Source organism: Hyla sarda, chromosome 6 (assembly GCF_029499605.1).
Source record: "Hyla sarda isolate aHylSar1 chromosome 6, aHylSar1.hap1, whole genome shotgun sequence".
NCBI lineage: Eukaryota > Metazoa > Chordata > Amphibia > Anura > Hylidae > Hyla > Hyla sarda.
Window position 1 is genome coordinate 135578008 of NC_079194.1, and position 27799 is coordinate 135605806.

General features: G+C 42.5%; 1 protein-coding gene across 2 annotated transcripts in view; it reads right to left on the bottom strand.

Moving 5' to 3' along the window:
• CACNA2D2 (calcium voltage-gated channel auxiliary subunit alpha2delta 2) overlaps nucleotides 1-27799 on the bottom strand; it is a 283654-nt gene that overhangs the window by 44066 nt on the left and 211789 nt on the right. For both annotated transcript variants that reach the window (XM_056525126.1, XM_056525125.1), the window contains exons 5-9: nucleotides 16019-16063; nucleotides 15643-15781; nucleotides 12723-12854; nucleotides 12533-12590; nucleotides 1567-1617 (exon numbers count right to left, since the gene is read on the bottom strand). In XM_056525126.1, the coding sequence (XP_056381101.1) occupies nucleotides 1567-1617; nucleotides 12533-12590; nucleotides 12723-12854; nucleotides 15643-15781; nucleotides 16019-16063 (425 nt within the window). The remainder of the gene's footprint in view (nucleotides 1-1566; nucleotides 1618-12532; nucleotides 12591-12722; nucleotides 12855-15642; nucleotides 15782-16018; nucleotides 16064-27799) is intronic.

Consider the following 27799-nt stretch of genomic DNA (forward strand, 5'->3'; position numbering starts at 1 on the left):
TCCGTACGGTTTTCACATAGAACGTATATGGGAACTGTATAGCAAAAACGTGGTGGGAATGCACTCTTACAGATCTGGAATTCTATTCATAAGCCATACAGCCCCTCTCAGATACAGTGATCCCTCAACTTACAATGGCCTCAACATACAATAGGTTCAACATACAATGGTCTTTTTTTGGACCATTGTAACTTGAAACCAGCCTCAACATACAATGCTACGGACAGTCCAGATCTGTGAAACGTGTCACAACAGGAGGAACTGACCAATTAGAATGGACATTCACTGGTAAATCACCTTTATTACTGAAGTGCATGCACTGACTGGCTGTCTGGTAGCGCCCCCTACAGTACAGGAAGGAACAACAAGTTCTGTACTACTCCTTACCTGTGCCAGGGTTACCTGCTCCTTTGGACACCAAGTAAGGCCCATTTGGGACACTGTGTGTACTGTATAGGACCCTGAAGAAGCTCCTGTCTTCTACATAAACCATTGTTTCCCAACCAGGGGGCCTCCAGCTGTTGCAAAACTACAACTCCCAGCATGCCCAGACAGCCGTTGGCTGTCCGGGCATGCTGGGAGTTGTAGTTTTGCAACAGCTGGAGGCACCCTGGTTGGGAAACACTGACATAGATAGTGATTACAGCTCCCAGCAGCTCTTTCTTACTTTTATATGTAAGGATTTGCTTCATCTCTATTAGTTATCTATTTATTTTTCTTTAATCCTCACTTCTTCCTATTTTTGGATGACATTTTGGGAGGTTCAGAACCAATTACCAGGTTTCCATAGAGTTATGGTCTCAACATACAATGGTTTCAACATACAATGGTCGTCCTGGAACCGATTAATATTGTAACTTGAGGGACCACTGTATTGGCATGCTGCAGTGAATGGAATTATGGGAGGATACGATGACTATAAATGATGCGATGAATCCATAATACAATCTGTGTGATTATCAGCAATGACTTTGCATCTGTGGCCGAGATCTGTAAAGGTTTTAATGGCTGTCACTAGATAAAGGCATCTCCTTCATTCAGCTCATTACATTCCAGTCACCACACTCTACAGCCAACATTACGTAGCCGCACTTTACCGGTGAGGCCTGTCATGACGTTACTACATTATTGGCATGCACTGCCAACTGTTGTGACACAGAACTGCACACTAGAATTGACAAATAAATTGATTCAGAAAGAAATACGTGAAGGTGAGTGGATACAGAGCGGAGCAATGTCTGCTCCGGGGTTAATGCCTGACATTCAAACTGCGGGGAAATAACACTAGGGGAGATGGAGAACTGTGCAAAACCTGTTATGCTCATGTTAAAGGGCAATTCCACTAAAAATACATAAACCTATCATCTATAGCAGTGGTCTCCAACCTGCAGACCTCCAGATGTTGCAAAACTACAAATCCCAGCATGCCCGGACAGCCAACGGCTGTCCGGGCATGCTGGGATTTCTAGTTTTGCAACATCTGGAGGTCCGCAGGTTGGAGACCACTGATCTATAGTCTTATAAGCTTATATGACAACATTCTGACACAGACGACTCCGTACTTACACATCTACTATGATCACCATGTCCTTTGGCGAGGATGCTCCCTGGATGTACCTGAAAGACATAGATCACATGATAGAACAAGGTCAGTACCTCGTTGCACACAGGATCACCACCAGTAACTCTGCCTACTAACAAAGAAGTTTGCATTGTACTTTTTGGACCTGAGGAAGGCACTTTGTGTGTGCCGAAACGCGTTGTCCACTCTTTTGCACAATAAACAATCTTTACCTGTGCTGGCTTGAGTCTCTCCGTCCTTTCACATATGCGAGCAGCGCCTCCTACAGACCGGTTTTCCTTTGTAGCATTTAGCTACCAATTATGATAGAACAAAGGCAAAGACACTTGTCCAAAATGTATAGGGGGAGGGGGTGGACACACATTTCTCATCGTGTGCTTGGCAAAATTTGCATACTTTTTGTGCAAGCTTTTGCTGAGCACAAATTATGCAAATGTTCTCAGTTTCACCTAAAAGTGGGTGTGGTTTCTGCTAAAGGGGCATGGTCGCCCCCTGCTTACCAAATTTATTATGGTTGCTGGCAAGCCTATACTGCAGTTGAAATCTCTGCCAGCTCAGAGGTGGCAAAGATTTCAGCTAAGGCACAGGCATCCGCCGATGCACAGAGATTTATGTAGAGGCGGGCGACTCTACATAAATCCAGCGAGCCTGTGCGCTGGCGGGGGATTCATTTAGACTGGCATGCGAGAAGCTATTCTTAATAAATCCCTCCTTTAATACCTTTGATAGAAACAGCATGATGAGATCTTAAAAGACCAATGACCCTAAGGGTGGACTTATACAAATAATAGCTGTAAGTTAAACACTTGGGGGGACATTTATCAATGTTTGCTTATATATTCCTTTTTTTTAGTTATTTTTTTTGTTACAATTTTTTTTGCTTATGTGTGACTTATTTATCAACAGGTTTCAGCCTGTTGATAAATTTCTTTCAGGTAAGCAATTTTTTGCTTTGGTCTGAGCTGGAGTAAATGTAGTAGGTTTTTTTCATGTAATGCAACTTTTTAGCGACTTTCGCACTGGATAAATCTCTGACCAGTGCAAGTCAAAAATCACTTTTTGCTTAGGTAAGCAAGTTTCTTTTTTTTTTTTTTTGCTTAGGGCACTGCACAATCAAAAAGTCGCACAAAAAATAGAGTAGTCAATAGAGTAGTTTTTGCAGCAATTTTAAGAAAAAAAAACCTACTAAATGCTTTGATAAATGTCCCCCCTTGTAGTTCAAAAGCTATAACTTTAAATCGCCCACATACATGCACACTCAGCTTATATGTTTTTAAAGGAGATATCCAGTGGTGAAAAACTTATCCCCTGTTCTAAGGATAGGGGATACGTTTCTGACTGCGGGAGGTCTGACCGCTGGGGCACCCCCCGAGATCTCCTGTACGGGGCCCCGAAAGCCAGCGGAAAGGGGGCATGTTGACCACTGCACGAAGCGACGGCTGACACGCCCCCCTCAATACAACTCTATGGCAGAGCTGGAGCGCTGCCTTCGGCAATCTCCGGCTCTGCCATAGAGTTGTATTGAAGGGGCATGTCAGCCGCCGCTTCGTGCGGTGGTCAACACCCGCTATCTGGCCAGCGAGTCGGGGACCCGTACAGGAGATCACATGGGGCCCCAGCGGTTGGACCCCCCGCGATCTGAAAATTATCCCCTATCATTAGGATAGAGGATAAGTTTTTCACCACTGGACTACCCCTTTAATGAGGAGAGGGAAATAAGCCACTGCTAGACCCATGTTTCCCTTTCAAACTCCTATAGTGGTGACTTATCTACTGCGGTTATAAGGTATCCAGAATACTGATACCCAACTATCACATTAATCAGGGATATATGCCTAAGCTCAACCACAGCCTCTATCCCTGTCTACTTAGGCTAGGTTCAGACTAAGGAATTTCCGCCTGCAATTGCTCTTTGAAATTGCAGGCGGAAATTCCGCTTGCTAAAATGTATAGTGTAGTGAATGGGTTTCCGTTCACAAATTCCTCTTCACAAATTCTGAATGGAAAATCCGCTTGGAAATTTCCACCTGAAGAATGGGGTTGCTCTTTCTTCAGGCGGAAATACTCATGGAACACATTGCAGTCTATTGGAGACTGCAGTGTCCGCGCGGTCCTAGGGCCGACTGATTCAGTCAGCGCTGGCCGCACTCGGAATCTCCAGGCGGAAATTTTCTGCCCGGAGATTCCGTAGTCTGAACCTAGCCTTACAATCTGCCCTAAGCAACAGACCCCAAACTGGACAACGGAAGGATCTTCCAGATTCTGAAAGAGGCACGGGTGTGACACCAACGTTCCGGTACCTTTTCACCCTTAAAACTGCAAGCTCTTAAGTTTTCAATCTTTGCTGACAAGGATTGTGAGAGTCTTTTGTATCAATGATGGGCATGCTGGGAAGTTCCTGTAAAGCCAGCTTAACACAAGCTCATTATGGGCACATTTTTACACACTTAATATAGCCAAGTGTGCCAGCCTGATTGTGGGTTTTCTGACTGGAACTCATAATATCATAGGTCTATGGGGGGAGATTTATCAAAACCTGTCCAGAGAAAAAGTTGCTCAGTTGTCTACAGTGACCAATCAGCTCGCTTCTTTCATTTTTAACAAGGTCTCTCTAATCACACTGGTTGCTATGGGCAACTTTTCCTTTGCATAGGTTTTGATAAATCTCCCCCATGATGCTTTGAGTTCAGGTGAGTAAACCCTTTGTTAGGTCAGTTTTCTGCATATTTTCCTGCTGCTGATTTTGCTACCCATTGACTTTAATGGGTAAAAAATACACAGCAGCAAATACTCGGCAAAATACAACACGTGCTACCCTACCCTAAAGAGGCATTTTTGTGTCTGTATTACACTCGCAACTGTAACTTTTGCCTCGTAAGTGTACCAACACTTAGCAAGTGTCGCACATAAGCCCTTTTCTTACTGATAGGTTAGTGCACGGTATTCACTCCAGCCTCTCTCCACACCAAATGTACAAAAACTGGCGGGAGGGCAACGCTGGACTTGCGCTTTGAAGATTTGATTATTCTTTTACTGTCTAACAATTGATTTATTAAACTATTTGGAAAGAATAATATGCAAAGCTACTCTCTGACATCACCTTTTGTAGCCACATTTCCTGTCAAGTATGGCATGTGGTTTACCACAGATTGTCATGTTTTGTGGCAAATACAGGTGAAGCATATGATTGTTATAATGGTTGGCGTGAACCATTGCAATTTGCAGAAAACTATGTGATGTTATGCAATGTGTAAACCCAGCCTCAGGCTATGTTCACACAGGCAGTGTTCGAACAGAAAATTTCCTTGCAGACAATGCCCCGACAGCGGAGTGAAAGCAGAACATGCCGATGCTAGGACCACTCAGAAATGCGCCGTCTCATAGAGGGCAATGTCCATTCTTTCTGCGGACTCCGGAATCAAGATTTCCGCGGAGGATACATCTGCTGTGGAAATTCCGCCATGTGCACAGTGTGGCAGAATCCAAGTGATATCAAAGGAACTCGCAATCTCCGTGCGGAATTCCATTGTGTGAACATAGCCTTTGGGTACGTTCACACGAGCGGATTTTCGCAGCGGATTTCGCGGCGGATCCGCTGGTGAAGGTCCGCTCTATACTGTCTTTGCATGTGCCTGCTCGTAGTGGCAATACGCAGTATACTCGCACATCGCGGGAGCTCTCTGCCTAGCTCAGAGCAGGGAGAGTGGCTGCGCTGTGCGTGTACGCAGCGCACATCGCTGCAGTGTGTCTGCTCGTCGCGGCGTATTGCCGCTACGAGCAGGCAGATGTAAAGACAGCATAGAGTGGGCCTTCACCAGCGGATCCGCAGCGTAAAATCCGCTGTAAATCCGCTCGTGTGAACGTACCCTTACAGTGGCCACATGCATGGGATAGAGGAAGTTTGATGGTTAACCAAGCACTGAACAATTCTCCTCTGAGCCATAGTTTTTCTAGCCCATACTGGCAGTTACAGCTGTTCAGACTGGCCTTGCATTATCAATGACACTGGGCGAAGTATGAACGATCTTTTTGGGAAGGTTTTGGAAACACTCCAAAAATGATCACTCATAGCTAGTGACTATCAGAGAAAATTTCAAACATGGCTAAAATAACCGTATATTGTTAAATACCTGGTTTTATTGAAATCATCTGTGTTCACCAACCTAATGTGTAAGGCAGTGTTTCCCAAACAGGTTGCCCCCAGGTCTTGCAAAACTACATCTCCCAGCATGCCTGGACAGCCAAAGGCTGTCCAGGCATGCTGGGAATTGTAGTTTTGCAACATCTGGAGGCACCCTGGTTGAGAAACACTGGTGTAGGGCTAAGTTTCTACTTGTGGGAAAAACGCCAAGAAAAATGCCAGTTCTGCAGTATGGCGTTTTTTCGGCCAAAAAACGCTGTGGCCAGATGTTAGCTGTAGATCAATGAGAAATCGCAAAATTCTTTTTCCACTTGCCGTTTTTTAGTTTGGCGTTTTTTTTATCCTTTTGGCGTTTTTTCACTGTCGCAGCATGTTGAGCCTATGGCGTTTTTTTCCCTGAAATCTTAGCGCTTTTCTCCAATAGAAGTTTTTCATGGAAGTGAAAAAACGCCAAGAAAAACGACATGTGGGTTTTTACTTTGGCGTTTTTGCACGCGGTTTTTATTCTTTTATTAAAAAATAATAATAAAAAAGATACAGTAGTGATGGAAAAAAATTGTATTTAATGAAATGCATCTTTTTTACAAAAAATGTTTTATTAACTTTTAAACAGGGATCAATTTATGTGGGTGGGCAGTGCACAAAAAATGTAACCTACAATAATAAAAATGTAGTATGTGTGTGTTTTTCACTTTTCTTTATTTTTTTTTTTAGGTAGTACTACTACTCCCAGCATGAAACACACTGTTCCATGATTGGAGTAGTAGTACCTGTACTAATTGACAGATCACCTGGGTCCGTTGCGATCCTTCTGTATAATTTTATAGATGCGGCCGGCTGCTCTCCTATGGTCCCCTGCACTGCCGTATATATACACCTATTCGTATTTCCCGCAGAGAGCTGTGATTGGCCAGAGGGTTCCAGACAATCACAACTCTCTGTGGGAAATATGAAAAGGTGGATATACAGTCATGGCCATAAATGTTGGCACCCCTGAAATTTTTCTAGATAATGAAGTATTTCTAACAGAAAAGGATTACAGTAACACATGTTTTGCGATACACATGTTTATTTCCTTTGTGTGTATTGGAACTAAACCAAAAAAGGAGGAAAAAAAGCTAATTGGACATAATGTCACACCAAACTCCAAAAATGGGCTGGACAAAATTATTGCCACCCTTAACTTAATATTCGGTTGCACACCCTTTGGGAAAAATAACTGAAATCAGTCGTTTCCTATAGCCATCAATAAGCTTCTTACACCTCTCAGCAGGAATGTTGGACCACTCTTCCTTTGCAAACTTATTGGAAGGGCGCCTTTTCCCAACAGCAATTTTAAGCTCTCTCCACAGGTGTTCAATGGGATTTAGATCTGGACTCATTGCTGGCCACTTCAGAACTCTCCAGGGCTTTGATGCCATCCATTTCTGGGTGCTTTTTGACATATGTTTAGGGTCACTGTCCTGCTGGAAGACCCAAGATCTCGGATGCAAACCCAGCTTTCTGAAACTGGGCTGTACAGTGCAACTCAAAATCTGTTGGTAATCCTCAGATTTCATGATGCCTTGCACACATTCAAGGCTCCCAGTGCCAGAGGCAGCAAAACAACCCCAAAACATAATTGAATCTCCACCATATTTCCTTGTAGGTACTGTGTTCTTTTCTTTGTAAGCCTCATTCCATTTTCGGTAAACAGTAGAATGATGTGCTTTACCAAAATGCTCTATCTTGGTCTCATCTGTTCACAAGACGTTTTCCCAGATGGGTTTTGGTTAACTCAAGTTCATTTTGGCAAAATGTAGTCTTGCTTTTTTATGTCTCTGTGTCAGCAGTGGGGTCCTCCTGGGTCTCCTGCCATAGCTTTTCATTTAATTTAAATGTTGACAGATAGTTCGTGCTAACACTGTTGCTCCCTGAGCCTGCAGGACAGCTTGAATATCTTTGGAACTTGTTTGGGGCTGCTTATCCATCATCCGGACTATCCTGCATTGACACCTTTCATCAATTTTTCTCTTCTGTCTGTGCCCAGGGAGAATAGTTACAGTGCAATGGGTTGCAAACTTCTTGATAATGTTGCACACTGTGGACAAAGGCAAATCTAGATTTCTGGAGATGGACTTGTAACCTTGAGATTGTTGATATTTTTCCACAATTTTGGTTCTCAAGTCCTCAGACAGTTCTCTTCTTTTTCTGTTGTCCATGCTTAGTGTGGCACACACAGACACACAATGCAAAGACTAAGTGAACTTCTCTCCTTTTCATCTGCTTTCAGGTGTGATTTTTATATTGCCCACACCTGTTACTTGCCCCAGGTGAGTTTAAAGGAGCATCACATGCTTGAAACAATCTTATTTTTCCACAATTTTGAAAGGGTGCCAATAATTTTGTCCAGCCCATTTTTGGAGTTTGGTGTGACAATATGTCCAATTTGCTTTTTTCCTCCCTTTTTTGGTTTAGTTCCAATACATACAAAGGGAACAAACATGTGTATAGCAAAACATGTGTTACTGCAATCCTTTTCTGTGAGAAATACTTCATTTTCTAGAAAAATTGTAGGGGTGCCAACATTTACGGCCATGACTGCATACGGCAGTGCAAGGGACCAAAGAAGAGTGGCCGGCCCGCCGCATCTATACATTATACAGGAGGATCGCAGTGGGTGTCAGGAGTGACATCTGCTGTGATGTGTCCTTAACTGCAGGTACTAATGCTCCCAACATGGAGCACACTCTGCTCAATACTGGTAGCTGTAGCACCTGCAGATCGCAACAGGTGTCAGAAGTTACATTCGCTGCGATCAGTCTATTAATACAGGTACCACAGCTCCCAGCATGGAGCAGAGTGTGCTCCATGTTGGGAGTAGTAGTATCTGCAGTTAAGAACAGATAATAGCGGTTATCACTCCTGACACCCGATGCGATCGTCCTATCTATTGCAGAGATGTGGAGCGGCTCTATACAGCGTTCGCATCTCTGCTCTATACTCCGGCCAGTGATATGAATAGAGCATCACTGATTCATATTTCCCTCAGAGCTGCGATTGGCTGCAACAATCCGGCCAATCCCTACTCTGGGCCGAAAATATGAATGAGTGATGTTCTATTCACATCACTGGTACAGAGCAGAGATGCGAGCACTGTATAGAGCCGCTCCACATCTCTGCTATACTATGGACGATAGCATCGGGTGTCACGACTGACACCAGGGGCGATATGTTTATTAGTACAGGTACTACTACTTCCATCATGGAACAGTCTGTTCCATGCTGGAAGTAGTAGTACTACCTAAAAAATTTAAAAATAGAGAAAAAAAAAGTGAAACACACACACTTTATTAAAAATGAATAAAAATTTCGTTATAAAAAATATAAATTTTGTTAAATACATTTTTTTTCCCATCACTACTGCATCCTTTTTTAAATTTCTTTTTTTTTTTTTGGTACCCAACAAATTTTGGGTACCAGAGGGGCCAAAAATGCAATTTCCACTCAAATGCAAAAAACGCCAGAAAGAACTCAAGTAAACGCCAAACACAGGAAAATGCTGTGGCGTTTTTTCTGGCCACAAAAAAAAAAAAACAGGTAGAAACTTAGCCTAAGGGCATGCTTACCTCTGCTTATCAGTCTGAAGTGGCTGATAACAAGGGACAACAGGTTATATTCACCTGCTCAACACATGGACAGGAAGGTTTGTGTCACTTTAATGAGAAATCTGCAGCAACAAAGATGTAAAATGAGCTAACTAAGACTCTGCTTCCCCTGGGATAGATGTAATAACACGGCCAGAATAACCGTATAATGATTTTGTGGTATAATGTTCTGTTAATCTTACGCTGATTGTTGCGCATCGCATATCCATTTTGTTTGTACACAGCGATCTCTTGCTGTCATGTTATGACAATGACAATAACTTCAACTTTCCAGTATATTGCAGAGTACTTCATACATCTGATGCACCTGCAGTTTTTGGGTGTGGTTGGGCGATTCCAGCTGCTTATCCAAGGCCCTTTTGTCAGTTTAAGGCTATGTTCACATGGCAATGTCCACATGGAAAATCTTTGTGTGGACATTGCCCCTGACAGCTAGGACCACTCGGGAATGCACAGTCTAATAGACGGCAATGAATCTCCACAGAAAGAATAGACATGTCTTTTCATTCTGCAGACACCAGAATTTGAATTTCCAGTTGAAATGCAGTTGTGGAATTTCCTTGCGGAATTCCAATGTGGAATTCTACATGGAAATTTAGACGTGTCAACATAGCCTAAGGGTATGTTTACATGGCGGAATTTGTGCGGAATGTCCGCATGGAATATTCCACATGGACATTCCGCTGAAGCAGAGTCCCACTGAATTCAATGGTATTCTGCTGCAATGTTCACACAGCAGAATTTCGGCGCCAGATGTTTCTACCGCGGAAATATCTGGCCAAATCCCCACACTGACTTGTCCATTCTTTCTGCGGATCCTGCAAGGAAATGCATTGCTGTCTATGAGACCACGCATTTCTGAGCGATCCATGCGCCTGCCGGATTAGTCAACTGTGAGGTCACGCTGCACATTTTCCGCTGTGTGAACACGGCCTATGGCTAGGTTTCCACACAGGTTGTTTTTAAGCCAAAGCCAAAAGTGGATCCATAAGGAAGGAGAAGTCCCCTCCTGTATATGTCCTATTCCTTTTGAATAAACTTCTGGCTTTGGCTCAAAAACTGCAGAGGCAGTTTTTTTCAAAAAAATAAAATAAAAAAATTCAGGATGGTGCATCCTTTTGCTAAATGCAGAACACGTTTCACAGTTGCTTTCATATTTGCGCCATTTGCCTGTCATACATATTTTGATACATCCCTGAAATCCTCACCCCCTGACAAACATCACTAAGTGTTTACCAACTTAATCGCACTCTTCTAATAAAATCACGAGCTGGCGCGGCGGCGGCAGAACATATACATAACAATGTACACATGAGCGGCCTCCAGGTGCCTGCGTAGTTATTTGAGGCATTTTCCAGCAGCGATGATGCGTGAAATGAAAATTGGACAGGGGTGCTCAGAGGTGGGAGCGAGGGAAGGAGACAGCAAGCGGCCGACAGAGACAGACGATGAAAGTGAGAGCGAGCGAAGATAGAAGAAGCCATAGACTAGTTTTTCCCAACCAGGGTGACTCCAGCTGTGGCAAAACTACAACTCCCAGCATGCCCGGACAGACATTTATCAATACATTGCATCATATTTGAGAAGGAAATGTGTGTGGCTACAGAGACAACAACTACTCAAAGCACCAACAGTCTAAAGAAAATAATGGAGCTTAGTATTATACATTGATTCTGCCGATTATGGTTAACATTTAATAAGGGGGTAATCCAAGATTAAAATGTTTCCCCTATCTAAAGGATAAGGCATAAGTATCTCATAGGTGGGGGTCAAGCTGGGACCCCCACTGATCACTAGAAAGGCGATCTTATGGCCTTGTCTGAATAGAATGGTAACACACATGCTTGACTGCTCTATTTACTCTCAATGGGACCTTAAAATGATTATCAGAAGTCCCACAGAGAGTGAACGGATTGGTAGCCAAGAATTCCGTTCTATTCAATTAGGGCACAAGGGACCCCTATTTTTGAGATTGTGGTGCTTCCAGCAGTCGGACCACCACCAATCTGATACTTATATCCTAGCCTGTTTCAATCTTGGGAAAAACTCTTTAAGACACAATTAATTCTAATTGGCAAACTCAACAAATAATACTGAGACAGTAGAAAAAAAGAAAAAAAAAAACAGCACTACTGAAAGTCTTCAATCCAAATTACCCATAAGGGAATCCCTGGGGTTCACTATATTTCTCAATTTCCCATTCAGGCTTACGCTTTCCTGGGACTAATTTCCCAAAACTCGGGAACCCTATAATTTAAAATGTAACTTTTATTATGGTTTTTTTTTTTTTTTTTTTTTTAATCGTGAGAAATCAAAAATTGTGAATTAAAATCACAGACATTGGGTCAGATGGGGGTTAATTTATACACTCCCATTTATAGATATATGCCACTTTTCGTTGTTTGGAGAAAATTCCTTATTTTTAGATTTTGTCAATATTAGTATTGTCCCAAAGCTGCATTTAAAATGACACACTGACACCCCCCCCCCCCCCCGGTGTTTCGCTGTGCATAGCCGGCTTTATCAATGTATGTCGGGAGTATCCCGTGCGGGGAGAGGTAACACCGGGGAACAGGGGTGCAAGATGCTTAAAGAAAGGGAGACATCTGTATAGAATCCATGGAGAAAAACTTCACATCTGCACTCACCTGTATAAAACTTCACTTTATTTCAACATCGTCAATGAAACAGAAGCCGGCCTGGTGGGATCGGGAAAGGAGCGCAACAGCCTGAGCTGTTGCGCTCCTTTCCCGATCCCACCAGGCCGGCTTCTGTTTCATTGACGAAGTTGAAATAAAGTGAAGTTTTATAGAGGTGAGTACAGATGTGAAGTTTTTCTCCATGGATTCTCAACCAATAATACCTTTGCTTGCTGTCAGTGACAAGAAGCATTCTGGTTTGCATATATGGGCTGCAAAAACTGCAAAGAACTAACTCTTCTCACAGCTGAGGGTTTGTCACAGCTGAATTCACACTAGACAATTGTCAGCTTACGTCTTTCATTTTTCAGAGGACTTTTTAAATATGAAAGATGCAATATGATTGGTTGCTGTGGGAAACTCCACCACTCTTCCTCTACCCAGGTTTTCATAAATCTCCCCCATAGTCTATTAGATTTTAGAGAAGAGGTCAGCAGACATGTGACAGGCTAACTATACTCACCATGGCCTCCTACGGACATCATACAGGTCAATCTTGCTTGGTGCCCTCCACGGGGTGGCTGCAGTGACAGATAGCATAGTTACTAGATGAACCCAATCTATGCCCATTCACCAATCATCCTGTAGCCACTATTACACTCCCTGTATCCTCAGCTGGATGGATTCAATCACGAGGGCAAAGTAACTCTCACCTGGGTAGTATCGGGTCACACCGGTGGCACTGCCAAACACCTGCCACAGCAGTGTAGGGTCCTCCTGACGATTCTGCATAAAGACATTTTCTAAGGCATCCGTCCAGTTCAGCTCATTCAGGATGACCGTAGCTGGGGAGACAGGGGGCAGCAAAGGGATGACTGGGGTCAGCAGGGGTCTGCATGGAGGGTCAACGCTCAGGAGGAAATAACAAGGAGCAAAAGAGAAAAACAAACAAAAAAACATCCAGGAGGAGGCAGGGTTAGCAAGGGGAGAGAAAGCAATATTTGGGGGTTCACATACTATAGTTCGAGTGGAGAACTTGACCTAAATAAGTAAATGTGATTAAAAAGAGCCTAGTCTTTTGCACATAATGGATTATCAATATGCTTTGTGCTTCAATACTCAAGATCTCTGCTAGCTGCCAGTAAACTGGAACATTAGTTGTACCACTCCACACACATTTTCCTACCCTATAGATAACACTGTATGCCTATACAGTGGCACCCATCAGAGGTATACATTGGGATATCCCCTTGATGTATATCTCAGGCAGGCACTGCAAAACACAGTCTGATAAAAGCTTACAGCACTAAGACCCCAATAACGTTTTCTGAAATTGGGGCACTTTAACCCTTTTAATAAAAAACAAACAAACAATGGTTCCCATTCATTGACAAGAAGCAGATATCTGGAGAATGGTAAAGTCTTATTTACATTACAGAATCTTTTCCCCAGATCGCTTGAACTTTTTGTTCTTTCGGCAGAGTCTAGGGTCCAGAATTCTCCTTGTAAAATACATAGTGTGAATGGGCCGTAAAGAATTGAAACACAAAGTTTATTGAATGACTGCAAATATTTCTCAACTTTTTCTGTCGTCTGTATAATGCTCTATTTCTAATGAATCACGGTGTTACTGCTGGTGGAATAGGACTTTACAGCCTGAGGCTGGAATTCCACTTGTATTTTTTTGGGGGGGAAAAACGCAAAGAAAAACGCCAATTCTGCGGCATGGCGTTTTTTCGGCCAAAAAAACACTCGGACAGATGTTAGCTGTGAATCAATGAGAAATCGCAAAAATCTTTGTCCATTTTGCGTTTTTCAGTTTGGCGATTTTTTTTATCCTTTTGGCGCTTTTTCCACTCTTTTTCATCTCCTTGGCGGTATTGCAAAATAGCAGCATGTTGAGCATATGGTGTTTTTTCCCCTGAAATTGTGGCGTTTTAAAAAAATTTAAATTGTGGCGTTTGTAAAAAAAAAAAAACGATAAGAAAAACGCCATATGGGTTTTAACTTTGGCATTTTTGCAGGCGTTTTTTATTCTTTATGGACTTTAGTGATCCAAAAAAGTGATGGAGATACCTTTTTTAATACAATTTCGTAGGGTACCATTAAAAAAAAATTATAAAAAAGATACAGTAGGGATGGAATAAATTGTACTTACATTTTTTTTTTATAATGAAATTTGTATAACTTTTTAAACAGGGATCAATTTATGTGTGCGGGCAGGGAACAAAAAATGTAGCCGACAATAATAAAAATGTAGTATGTGCATTTTTTTCTTTTTACATTTTTTAGGTAGTACTACTACCTGCATGGAACACACTGATGCATGATGGGAGTAGTAGTACTTCTACTAATTGACAGATCACCCCGAGTCCGTTGCGATCCTCCTGTATAATGTATGGATGCGGACGGCCTCTCTTCTATGGCCCCCTGCACTGCCGTATATATACACCTATTCATATTTCCGGCAGAGTGCTGTGATTGGCCAGATGGTTCCAGCCAATCACAACTCTCTGTGGGAAATATGAACAGGTGTATACGTCAGTGCAGGGGACCATAGAAGAGCGGCTGCCCACATCTATACATTATACAGGAGGATCACAGTGGGTGTCAGGAGTGAAATACGCTGTGATCTTTCCTTAACTGCAGGTACTACTACTCCCAACATGGAGCACACTCTGCTCAATGCTGGGAGCTGTAGTACCTGCATTAAGAGACAGATCGCAACAGGTATTAGAAGTTACACTCGCTGCGATCTGTCTATTAATGCAGGTACTACAGCTCCCAACATGGAGCAGAGTAGTAGTACCTTCAGATCGTCCTATCTATTGCATAGAGGCGGAGCGGCATCTCTGCACTGTACTCCGGACGGCCAGTGATGTGAATAGAACATCACTCGTTCATATTTCCCTCTGAGAACTGTGATTGGCTGCAACCATCCGGTCAATCCCCACTCTAGGTGGAATATATGAATGAGGTGAATTTCTATTCTAGTACAGAGCAGAGATGTGAGCGCTGTATAGAGCAGCTCCGCATTTCTGCAATAGATAGGACGATTGCATCAGGTGTCAGGAGTGATACCTGCTGCGATCTGTCTATTAGTACAGGTACTACTACTCCCATAATGGAACAGCCTGTTCCATGCTGGGAGTAGTAGTACTACTGAAAAAATGTAAAAAATAGAGGGGAAAAAAGTAAAACACACACACTTTATTGAAAATTTATAAAAAAATGGTTATTAAATAAAAATAAATAAAAATTGTTAATTACATTTTTTTCCTATCCCTACTGCATCTTTTTTTTTTTTCTTTCTTTTTGGTACCCAACAAATTTTGAAAAAAATGCCAAAGGGCCCAAAAAAAGGCAATTTACACTAAAATGCAAAAACGTCATAAAAAACGACAAAAAAACGCCAGGCGCAAGAAATTGCACTGGCATTTTTTCTGTAAAGTGGAATCCTAGCCTAAGACCCTTCAGTTTTTAAATACTGTGCTGGGACTACAACTCCCAGCACTCCCTGACAGCTGTTCTATTAGTATACAATGACAGTGTCACCTGCTGGATGAGGAGTCAAATGACACATGTCATTCATTTCTATGTACACTGGGGGATTAGGGGGTTCTGGATACTCACAGCCCTTGTAGATATCAGTAGGGATCTGAACAGCAGTATAGGAGTAATTCACTTTTGTCTTAAAGTTTGGATCTTCTGTGAATTCCAATTTCAGGGAATTTGAAGGCTCCCTGGGTTCTTCCTCCCCCTCTGGATCATCCTAGAAAAACAAAAGACAATGGCCCAGATTATTAATCTGTCTGAGATAAAAATGTGTTTCATTGTCTCACACAGATAGCAACCAATTACAACCAACTTTCATTTCCCAAAATAAGCTGTGGTTGGTTGCTTTCAGACACATTTTTGTCTGAGACAGGTTGATAAATCTGGGCCATTCTGGGCCACATAATAAGGTGTGACAGTACTGCAGATCACCAGAAGACATAATGGTACTCACATATTCTGTGTCCGCCTTGGAATCATAATATTCAATGTCTTCTTCCTATTAAATGAGTAAAAAATGGTCAAATAGAGATGGGACATAATAAAAATATTACTCCAAAAATCCTGAAATGCGCTCAGTCAGTAACCTCCTACAAGATTAACACAATCCTCCCTAAAACAATCTCTGATGCTGGAAGGGACCCTGTTCGCTTCACTATGTAACTCTTTCAGACCAGGGAATGTCCACACGGAAAATCTCTGTGTAGACATTCCAGAGACTGCTGGCGCCAGAATAACATGCCAACGCTAGGAACGCATGAGAACGCATACTCTCATAGACGGCTATGCATTCAGTGGGAATGGGTTCATTCTTTCTGCAGACATGAAATTCAGAATTTCCATGCCAGAAACATCTGGCACGAAAATTCCGCCATGTGTACAGCGCAGTAGAATCCTGTTGAATTCAATGGGACTCTGCTGCTCAAAAATCTCTGCAAGGAAATTCCGATGTGTGAATATAGCCTTAGTGTGTACCTTACTACAAGGTTAGCACAGTCCCTCAAACACTGTGCTGGTGTAAATGACTTCACCAGGGGTTAAAGCGTACCTATCATGATCTTGTTAAATTTCATATTCCTCCCAGTTCACTGCTCCCATCATGAAAAAAATACCCCCTGCCTTTGTTTTTATTATTTGTTAGTTTTCTACCTTGATATTGCTCTGTATTTTCTGCTCGGTCTCAGTCAGATTCACAGTCTGGGAAGGGGCGTTCCCCAGCAGGTGTGACATCATCTGAAGCCATACAGGGGAGAACTTCCTCCCTCACTCTGCTACACACAGCCCAGAGCAGTTCAATGTGAGATGAGCTATGATTGGCTAAGGCTGCACATACACACTTCTGTAAGGCCAGCAGGAGTCCAAAGTCTGTGCAAGAGATGTGGGGAAAATGTGCTCTGGACAAGTAGGGAGACACCTAGTGGCAGCTATTTTAAACACAAATAAAACATTGAAAACTTTTTTTTTTAAGAAAGAACATTAGAAAGATTTTTTATTTACCATAAGGAGTGCAATAGCGAAAATTAGTTTTAACGAGAGTGCCTTTTAACTCTATTTTAGAATGCAATGTAACACTCAAATATGTAGCAAGTGAATCGCAGTTGCCTGCAAATTACAATGCTGACAGTCGAATGTGACCTGCAACAAAAAATCAAGAAATTTGGGGATTCTTGCAACAATTGCATTACTGCTGCCCTAGTTTGTGTGTCACAATGCAACCACACTCACATTCCTTACATAGCAATTTTCATTTTGCGCAAATGTAGTTGTCACGTAGCACTATCACACTCCTCTGCTTATGTACTCTGTTATTCTGGGAGACTCTGCTCTCCACTACTAGAAGGAAAAAAAAGCGGAATTCACTATTTTATATGATAACCTGTCTATTACGAGATGGCGTGTAAATTTGGCGTCATTGTCTATAAACGGTCCACTATATGATATTGTACTGAATGCGCACTTCTGTTTTGTTACAATGTAACCCTGCTCTATGCTATACACATGTGGCAGGCAGCGCTACGGGGCTGAGCGCACGTCCCTTACCTTGAATTATACCCGTGATTATATAAAAGTCCACCTCCCCCCCCCCCCTAAGAACACAGCTCGGACATATTTGTATAAACACGTCCGTCTGTGTGCTGACAGTAACAGATCATCGCGTCTTTCAGGCTGCAGAGTCTCGCTTCATCTCTGTCTGTAGCAGCTCCATTCCATTGCTATTCCAGTCATTCATCCCCCTATTCCTGCACCGTCTCCCCATCTCGCTGACCCCCCTCCTCCCCTCCCTCCTCTCATCGCTCCTAGTTGCCCTCCCCCTTCTCCTCTCCTCGCCCTGGAGCGTAATGAAACCTGACATTATATCAAACATTATAAAGACTCTCATTTGATGAAGATCATTCGTCAACACACAAACCTATTAACCAGCAGAAAAATCTTGCCGTGCGCCTCTCCCTGAGCACGTGCGGTGTGTATCTGAGAGCGATGCACCTCACGCCGCAGACTGATTTAGACTGCAAATCACATGCTCTGCGTTCCCTGCTACCAACTTTTAGGTGAACTCGCCCCAAGGTCATTGCCAAGGACGAGATCGACAATTCTTTTCTTAAATGACCGCTCTTTGTTTACTGGAAAGGTGAACTGGCGCTATTGCACATTACTCAGACGGTCTAGAAAGCGAATATGGAAGGGGCTGCAGGATATCTGCATTTCTGTATATAAAACACAGAAGATTTACAGCCACATGATCAAGAGAGGAAAGGTGTGAATACTTCTTAAAGGGGAACAACAAAAACATAGGGAAGAGAATCATGTTAAATCACCTATGGGAAAGCAGCTGGAATAGAGGATGCAAGGAGCCTCATGTCTCACTAAGGTCACATGAGTCTAGTAAATAGGGTCAGCATTATAAGTAGGGAGCAAAGTTAAAGTAGTTATATTCTTGTACATAGGGAGCAGTATTATAGTAGTTATATTCTTGTACATGGGGCAGTATTATAGTAGTCATATTCTTGTACATTGGGAGCAGTATTATAGTAGTTATATTCTCGTACATAGGGGCAGTATTATAGTAGTCTTATTCTTGTACATAGGGGGCAGTATTTTAGAAGTTATATTCTTGTACATAGGGGCAGTATTATAGAAGTTATATTCCTGTACATAGGAAACAGTATTATAGTAATTACATTCTTGTACAAAGGTGGCAGTATTATAGTAGTTATATTCTTGTACATAGGTGGCAGTATTATAGTAGTTATATTCTTGTACATAGATGGCAGTATTATAGTAGTTATATTCTTGTATATAGGGTGCAGTATTATAGTAGTTATATTCTTGTACATAAGAAACAGTATTATAGTAATAAAATTATTGTACATAGGTGGCAGCATTATAGTAGTTATATTCTTCTACATAGAAAACAGTATTATAGTTGTTATATTCTTGTAGATGGGGACAGTATTATGGTTGTTATATTCTTGTACATAGGAGGCAGTATTATAGTAGTTATTGGCTTGTACATGGGGACATTATTATAGTAGTTATAGTCTTGTACATTGGTAGCAGTATTATAGTAGTTATTTTCTTGTACATAGGAAACAGTGTTGTAGTAGTTATATTCTTGTACATAGGTGGCAGTATTAAAGTAGTTATATTATTGTACACGGGACAGTACTATAGTAGTTATATTTGTTTACATAGGAAGGCAGTGTACACTGTTATAAACAGGACCAATAATATAGTAATTATTCTCTTGTACATAGGGGCATTATTATAATAGTTATATTCTTTAACATAGTGGTCTGCATTATAGTAGTTCAATTAATAGAAATAGGGGGGGGCAATTTTTTTGTATTTATATCTTTGTACATAGGCAGGCCCGTCGCTACAGGACAGGCAAACCAAGTAATTGCTTGGGGCCCCGAGCTGGCTAGGGGCCCCTGAGCACAGCCAGTGCTTGCCCGTCCTGTAGCGATTAACAATCCTGCTCTTGGAGTTTGTGCTCCGGGCCCCAGGCACCCAGTTAAACAAGAGGGCCCCCGAATGTCTGACATTTTTTTTAAAATAAACTCATTTGCAGCTTTGGAGTTCTTCTCACCTCACCACAATCACGCTCCCACCACCCCCGCTGCACTTGGTATCTTCCCTCAGCCCGGACTCTTCTCTGAGCCTTCAGCCGTCTGAGCAGGAGGAGGGGGAGGGGGGAGGAGAGAGCTGTGAGGAAAGAAGACCGCAGAGGCTGTACAACATGGGGCCTGACTACAGTAGGTGTCCCTGCATATATATATATGTGTAAAAGCATGTGTGTGTGGATATATATATATATATATATATATATATATATATATATATAAAAAAAAATATATATATATATATATGTGTGTGTACATATGTGTATGTCTATGTATTGTGCCTGTGTGTGTGTTACTAATGTGAATGACTATATGTAAAGTGCATGTGTGTATCCATACCAGTGTTTCCCAACCAGGGTGCCTCCAGTTGTTGCAAAACTACAACTCCCAGCATGCCCAGACAGCCAAAGATAGTCTGTGTGTATGAAGCATGTATAGTATGTAATGTGTACCCTATGTGTGTATGATGCATGTACAGTATGTAATGTGTACAGTGTGTGTGTATGATGCATGTACAGTATGTAATGTGTACAGTATGTGTGTTGTGTATGTTGCATGTACAGTATGTAATGTGTACAGTATGTGTGTGTGTGTATAAAGCATGTACAGTATGTAATGTGTACAGTGTGTGTGTGTGTATGTTGCATGTACAGTATGTAATGTGTACAGTATGTGTGTGTATGAAGCATGTACAGTATGTAATGTGTACAGTGTGTATGATGCATGTATAGTATGTAATGTGTACAATATATGTGTGTGTATGAAGCATGCATGTACAGTATGTAATGTGTACAGTATGTGTGTGTATGATGCATGTACAGTATGTAACGTGTACAGTATGTGTGTGTATGAAGCATGTACAGTATGTAATGTGTACAGTATGATGTGTGTGTATGATGCATGTACAGTATGTAATCTGTACAGTGTGTGTGTGTATGAAGCATGCATGTACAGTATGTAATGTGTACAGTATGTGTGTGTAAGATGCATGTACAGTATGTAATGTGTACAGTGTGTTGTGTGTATGAGGCATGTACAGTATGTAATATGTACAGTGTGTTTTGTGTGTATGATGCATGTACAGTATGTAATATGTACAGTATGTGTGTAAGATGCATGTACAGTATGTAATGTGTACAGTATGTGTGGGTATGATGCATGTACAGTATGTAATTTGTTCAGTGTGTGTGTATGATGCATGTACAGTATGTAATGTGTACAGTGTGTGTGTATGATGCATGTACAGTATGTAATGTGTACAGTATGTGTGTGTGTATGATGCATGTACAGTATGTAATGTGTACAGTGTGTTGTGTGTGTATGAAGCATGCATGTACAGTATGTAATGTGTACAGTATCTGTGTGTGTATGAAGCATGCATGTACAGTATGTAATGTGTACAGTGTATTGTGTGTGTATATAATGCATGCAGTGGCGGGTCCAGGGGGGGGGTCCCATGCGTGCGCCCATTGGAAAGCAACGCGGAGGAGCAGAGCAGCGAACAGGACATGCACTGGCCAGCATGGTAAGTGACCAGCGCACATCAGATTTAGTGCTCCGACCACCGCTCCTCCAGCCCCGGGACCTACTGCTATGGTGGACAAAAGGAGCAGTGGTCAGAATACTGAAGCAGGCATACAGCCTCCAGCCATACACTGTATGGCTGGAGGCTGTATGTCTGTGGGGGAACATACTACAACTAATGTGGGGGGACTATACTGCACCTAATGTGGGGTAAACTATACTGCCAACCTAATGTGGATAACTATACTGCACCTAATGTCGGGTAAACTATACTGCCAACCTAATGTGGGTGAACTATACTGCACCTAATGTGGGGGACTATACTAATGTGGAGAACTATACTGCACCTAATGTGGGGAACTATACTGCACCTAATGTGGAGATCTATACTGCACCTAATGTGGAGAACTATACTGCATCTAATGTGGGAGAACTATACTGCACCTAATGTGGGGAGAACTATACTGCACCTAATGTGGGGAGAACTATACTGCACCTAATGTGGGGAGAACTATACTGCCCCTAATGTGGGGGACTATAGTGCCCCTAATGTGGGGGACTATACTGCACCTAATGTGGGGAGAACTATACTGCACCTAATGTGGGAGAACTGTACTGCACCTAATGTGGGGAGAACTATACTGCACCTAATGTGGGGGACTATACTGCACCTAATGTGGGGAGAACTATACTGCACCTAATGTGGAGAACTATACTGCACCTAATATGGGGGAACTACAGCCTAATGTGGGGGAACTATACTGCACCTAATGTGGAGAACTATACTGCACCTAATGTGGGGAACTGTACTGCACCTAATGTGGGGAACTATACTGCACCTAATGTGGGGAACTATACTGCACCTAATGTGGGGAACTATACTGCCTTAGGTGGGGGAACTATACTGCACCTAATGTGGGGGAACACTGCTAGCCTAATGTGGGTTGAACTCTGCTGCAACTAATGTGGGGTGAACTCTGCTGCACCTAATGTGGGGGGAACTGTGCCGCACCTAACGTGGGGGGAACTGTGCCACACCTAATGTGGGGGGGAACTGTGCCACACCTAACGTGGGGGGAACTGTGCCGCACGTAACGTGGGGGGAACTGTGCCGCACCTAACGTGGGGGGAACTGTGCCGCACCTAACGTGGGGGGAACTGTGCCGCACCGAACGTGGGGGGAACTGTGCCGCACCGAACGTGGGGGGAACTGTGCCGCACCGAATGTGGGGGGGAACTGTGCTGCACCTAATGCGGGGGCCTCGTATCGACGTTCGCTAACGTCGCACTCCCAGCATTCAAGGGCCGGCGTTACTACGTCCTGACGCCGGCCCTAGAGCGTGACGTGTGTGAACATCAAGGGGGGGTGCCTCCATGTCCATTTTGCTTGGGGCCCAGAAATTCCTTCAAACGGCCCTGTACATAGGAAGCAATATTATAGTACCGTAGTTACATACTAAAAGAATGGTGTTTTAATACAGAAGTTATATTCTTGTGCATAGGATTCACTGGTATAGTAGATATATTCTGACTCCAGTTGACCCCCTCACTGCTTGGTCTCATGGGTGATCCCTTTCTGGTGGAGTTTATCTACTTTACATGTTTTATTATGTTTACTGCAGCTCAGTGCCAGACAGGGTGCCAAACATTTCATCGGACAGAATCCCACTGACACAAATTTACTCAATTTACTCAGCCTACATGTTGTTGCCCGGTAGTGTAGAGCATTACAAGAAGGATGTGTCTAAACCCAGGGCAATAAAGGTAATATTTGAGATTTGAAGGTGAATGGTTAGACTCTATTAGACTCTCCTTCCTCTTGCGACTACAAGCTGCATTTCACGCTGTCGGAGTACACGGCTGCCAGCCGCTCACCAATCTCTTCTGTTCAGCCCCGCAGCAATCCGGTCTGAGAAAGGTCCTAAGTGGACCGAAACGTAACATGTATTATGGGATTGCTCAATAAATTTGCACTGATATAACTCTACTTATGGTGTGTCAAGTATTTTCTCATAGACTCTATTAGAAGCCATTTATTGGTTGCTGTAACAGGCCCACTGTACAGAATTCAAGGAAGCCATGTTTCACACTTGCTGGGCACAGTTCAACCAGAGATGGTAACAAACTTCTAACTGTATTTTTTTCTACAAATTGGCACAGTGCAGAGTACAAAGGCAAATTGCTCCTAAGCTGTAGAGATGTTAGACTGCACACCCCCATCATTCTGTGAGGCTGGCACATACATCCAGACAGTCGCCATCTGCTCCTGAGCCAACTGTCTAGACTAGGTGCCCAGTATGCTGCCCAGATTTTAGGGAAAGCTTCAAGCCAGGGGGAACTTCTCATAAAAAGGAGCATAGCTGATCCTAGAGTAAGGGGAGGGGGGATGTCCGGGTTGTTATCTGTAGCAATTTACTCAGCTTGATGTACGCAGCACGTGAGCGTAATGCCCAGGATCTGCAGAAGTCCCTTTAGAGTCAGGATTGTGTCCACTTATATATTTCTCTTTCATTTTTAAAAGGAATCTGTCAGCTCTATTAGCTGCTAAAAGCTTCAGACACTACTAGATAGCTGTTTAGATATAAAAGCAAACTGTACCTTTCTTGTTGCTGATAGTGCTTACAAAATCTCCTTTTAATTAATCAGGCAAGTGTCAAGAAGGTGGAGCCTTGCTAGCCCACACCTTCCAGCCCCTCCTTGACTGATATACAGAGCTTTCTACATCAGTCAAGGAGTTGCTGGGAGGTGAAGGTGAGCAAAAAGAAGTGCCAGGCTGTAACACTTCAGCAGATGTGCTCTGCCTCCTTGACACTTGGCTGAGAAAAAAAAAAGAATTTAGCAGGCATCATCAGTTGAAGGAGGTGGAGTTTGCTTTTTTATTCTGGTTATGCAGCTCTAAGCAGGCTGAATGGGGTCACATTGCGACCCACACATAGAAGCGACCTAAGAGTCACAAAACTCGAATTCTTGCAACTTTTGTGTCGCAGGGATGGCCACTTGTAGGTGACTATGAGACCCTATTCACTTATATTAGCTGAGATGTAATACAATCTCTGCAGTGTGTGACACAGCGAGCTTTAGCCATGTCACCTTTGTCGTTGCCAAAGTCACTGTTTAGCCTAGTTATAAATTGAAATAGGTGGGACTCCCATCTATCAGACATTTATGGAACATCCTGTTGATACTAATTTAACGTCTTACATTTATACAATAAACACATTCATACAATAATAACTGGTATGCACTCAGCTCCTACGCTCCCTCTAGTGGTGGCTGCAGACAGACAGAATTCCATAAGGTAACTCAAGGAGTATGCAGGGGATTTGGAGCTCTGTGTCAGAAATGTGAAATATTAAACTTCTATGAAGATATCCAGATGGACAACTATTTTAAAGCACAGAGGAGACCTGACTCATTATAAATGCAGCTTTACATGTAACTTGAGTATAATTAAAGAAAATGACTACATAAGTAAAGTATTTACAAAGTTTCTCTCTGTTCTGTGTAAATACAAAGTGACAGCGCCTTCCATTACACCTGTGCGGTTTATGAAGCTTTGACAATGGAGCAAGGGTAATGACGAGTGAAACATTTTCACAAAGAGTAAACAGAAGCAGCAGTGAAGGAATCTTTCTCAGAGCTGGTCATGGACAGACGGTTTCAGTAACGCCATAGTCATTACGATAAACCATTCACTTGGCGACCCAAGAGAGAAACGTAGCCCAAGGACTGACAGGAGGAGATTGTGGTTTGTCTGTAGAAATGGGCGTTTACTGAAAGATTTAAGTGGATAACATATCTGCTGTGGTTTAAGTGAAATACCTGCTCCCTGCAGAACCCAAGGGTGCCTAGGGGGCAAAAGACCGCACTCTATCCCCTTCTTAATAACCTTGAAGCAATCAGTGAGCAGCCAAGCGGGGGGTGTAATCAAAAAGAGGGGGACAGACAGGAGGCGCGAGGTGAGTATACGGCTCTGGGCTGTGTCACACATAACACCTCTTGGCCATCTGTCTGCACTAAGCAATGAGAAAACACAGGGACAGTGCTGGCAGGATCTGCATTATGATCAGTGGAGGAGGGGCACAGGACATCTGGATGAAGCCTCAATCAGAGCTGGAGAGGGAGGGGACGGCGGCCTGCCAAGCCAGCTATAAAATGACTGCTCTAATCGTGCCCTACACAGCCAAAGCAGGGCAAGAGGGTACTAATGTCATGGCATCCTTGGCGCCGAATGATGGAATGAACATTTGGTTTTCTACATGCGTAAATAGCTTTCTTTCCATCAGCCATTGTGGCACTGCAAGTCCCAGTACTGCCAATTACACACACGTGTACTCCAGTCACATCTGGAGCTGCATTCACAATTCTGCTAGGTTGTTGTTATCTCTCATATTTCCCCACATTCCCAGCTGTTTCAGTGTCTGTATACAACATATTCCTAACTGTGGGGCGTACCGGGGTTCAATCCCTAATTCTGTGCATTAGTAGTGATAAGCGTGCCATATTTCCCAGTGTAGTGTGTAGGGGAATGCACTGCACGCTGCAAAACAACACCAGCTTAGTAAAAGTAGGTTATGTCGCTGTTGTATCAGTGCATCATGGGACATGAGATAGAGGTTGGGACTGTCACCGTACTGCCGATGGATTCCTAGTAGCAGCCTGTAAAATTATGAATGCAGCTCTGGCTGTCACTGGAGTATAATAAATGGTATGATGTGCTGTGATAGGATTATTATAAGACCCCCGTAGGTCTCTGGTTAACGACCCTTATACCGGTGGAGTGTGCACTGAATATTAATACGCAGCTACCGCTAGGACTTCCATTCATTTTGGTTTGAGAGATCTGCCAGTGAGCCGTATGTGTGTTCCAGTAGCGCACGCTTATTAGGCACTTTATATTGATGTGTGGACAGCAGACATTGGCAGATAGATCCTTATAATTGGGAGGGTAACTAATTGGCTCTAATTTATCAGTTCTAGCAATAAGCCATTGTTCTTGATAGACATGTTTACTGAGTGCTGATTTCACTAATCTTTAACCCCACACTGGGTGGTTGGGAATGGACGCTCCATTCTGAGGACCAGAGAAGTCACTTAGTTGCAGAGGACATGCGTTACTATCAGATTATTGAATTAGCATGAATCCGACAGACCCAAAAAAGTCAGATGTGTGTAAAGCCTGAGATCAGGGCGGCACAAGTTAATGAGAATTTTGCAGTGGCTAGAGCCCTCCTATAATAGTACAAGGTGTAGAAGCATACATAGTAAGATTCAAGGTTATAAAAGGTTTTACAGATGTCATTTACCTGATTTTAAAGGTGTACTCCAGTGAAAACTGTTTTATTTTATTTTGTTTAATCAACTGGTGCCAGAAAGTTAAACAGATTTGTAAATGACTTCTAATTAGAAATCTTAATCCTTCCAGTACTTATCAGCTGCTGTATGCTACAGAGGAAGTTCTTTTCTTTTTAAATAAATTTTCTGTCTGACAACAGTGCTCTCTGCTGACACCTCTGTCTGTCTCAGGAACTGTCAAGAGTAGGAGAAAATCCCCATAGCAAACCTATCCTGCTCTTGACCTTTCCAGAGACAGACAGAGGTGTCAGCAGAGAGCACTGTGGTCAGACAGAATTTTTTTTTTTAAAGAAAAGAATTTCCTCTGTAGTATACAGCAGCTGATAAGTACTGGAAAGATTACGATGTTTAAATATAAATAATTTACAAATCTGCTTAACTTTCTGGCACCAGTTGATTGAAGGTAAATGACATATGTAAAACCTTGTTCAAAATCGGAGCAACAGTATAGTATACACATCTTTGATGTTTTATAACCTTGAATCTTACTATGTATGCTTCTATAGTACTATTAAGTGGTGAACTCCAATCACACCCAGAGCTGCATTCACAAACCTGTAAGTAATATGGTTTGTTTGTTTTTTGCAGACAAGCACACTTTTAACAGTCCTGATGAGATGACCCTCCCTGCTGCATTGCTGGAGGTAAAGTTATTTCTCCATAAGACTACTTTATAGCATTTGGTACAAACACTATTTGGAAAATTTACCAAGACTGGTATTTCATTCACTTCTCTTATACATGTGCTAATGTTTTAAAGAGGCATGTGATGCCTAATACAATTGGCCCAACATTGGCTGTCTATGCACCTTCTATTTGTAATACATTTTTGGTTTGCAGGAAGCACTGCCCTCCCCCTCTGATCCTCCCCTTCTTTTTAGGATAGTGGTTTGCGAGGTACAAAATTAAGAGAAATTGCATAAAAATGACATATGTTTGTGAAAATTGAGACTTGCACAAAAATACACTGAGAAAAAGCGAGTTAGCGACAGTGAGGCATAATTACCTGGCTCCCTGCAAGTTGGGAGCCATCGGAAGGCCAAAAAAAAAAATGAACATGTAGCTTTCAACATGAATGGAGGACAAGAACTCAAAGTAAGGAAGATAGGTAAATAATACATTTTTACCAAACAATCTAAACAATATATAGAGAGATATATAGAGACCACCCACCCTTTAATCCCCGTTCACCTAAGCTCCTAGCCGCCATTTTCCAACACATATATATATAT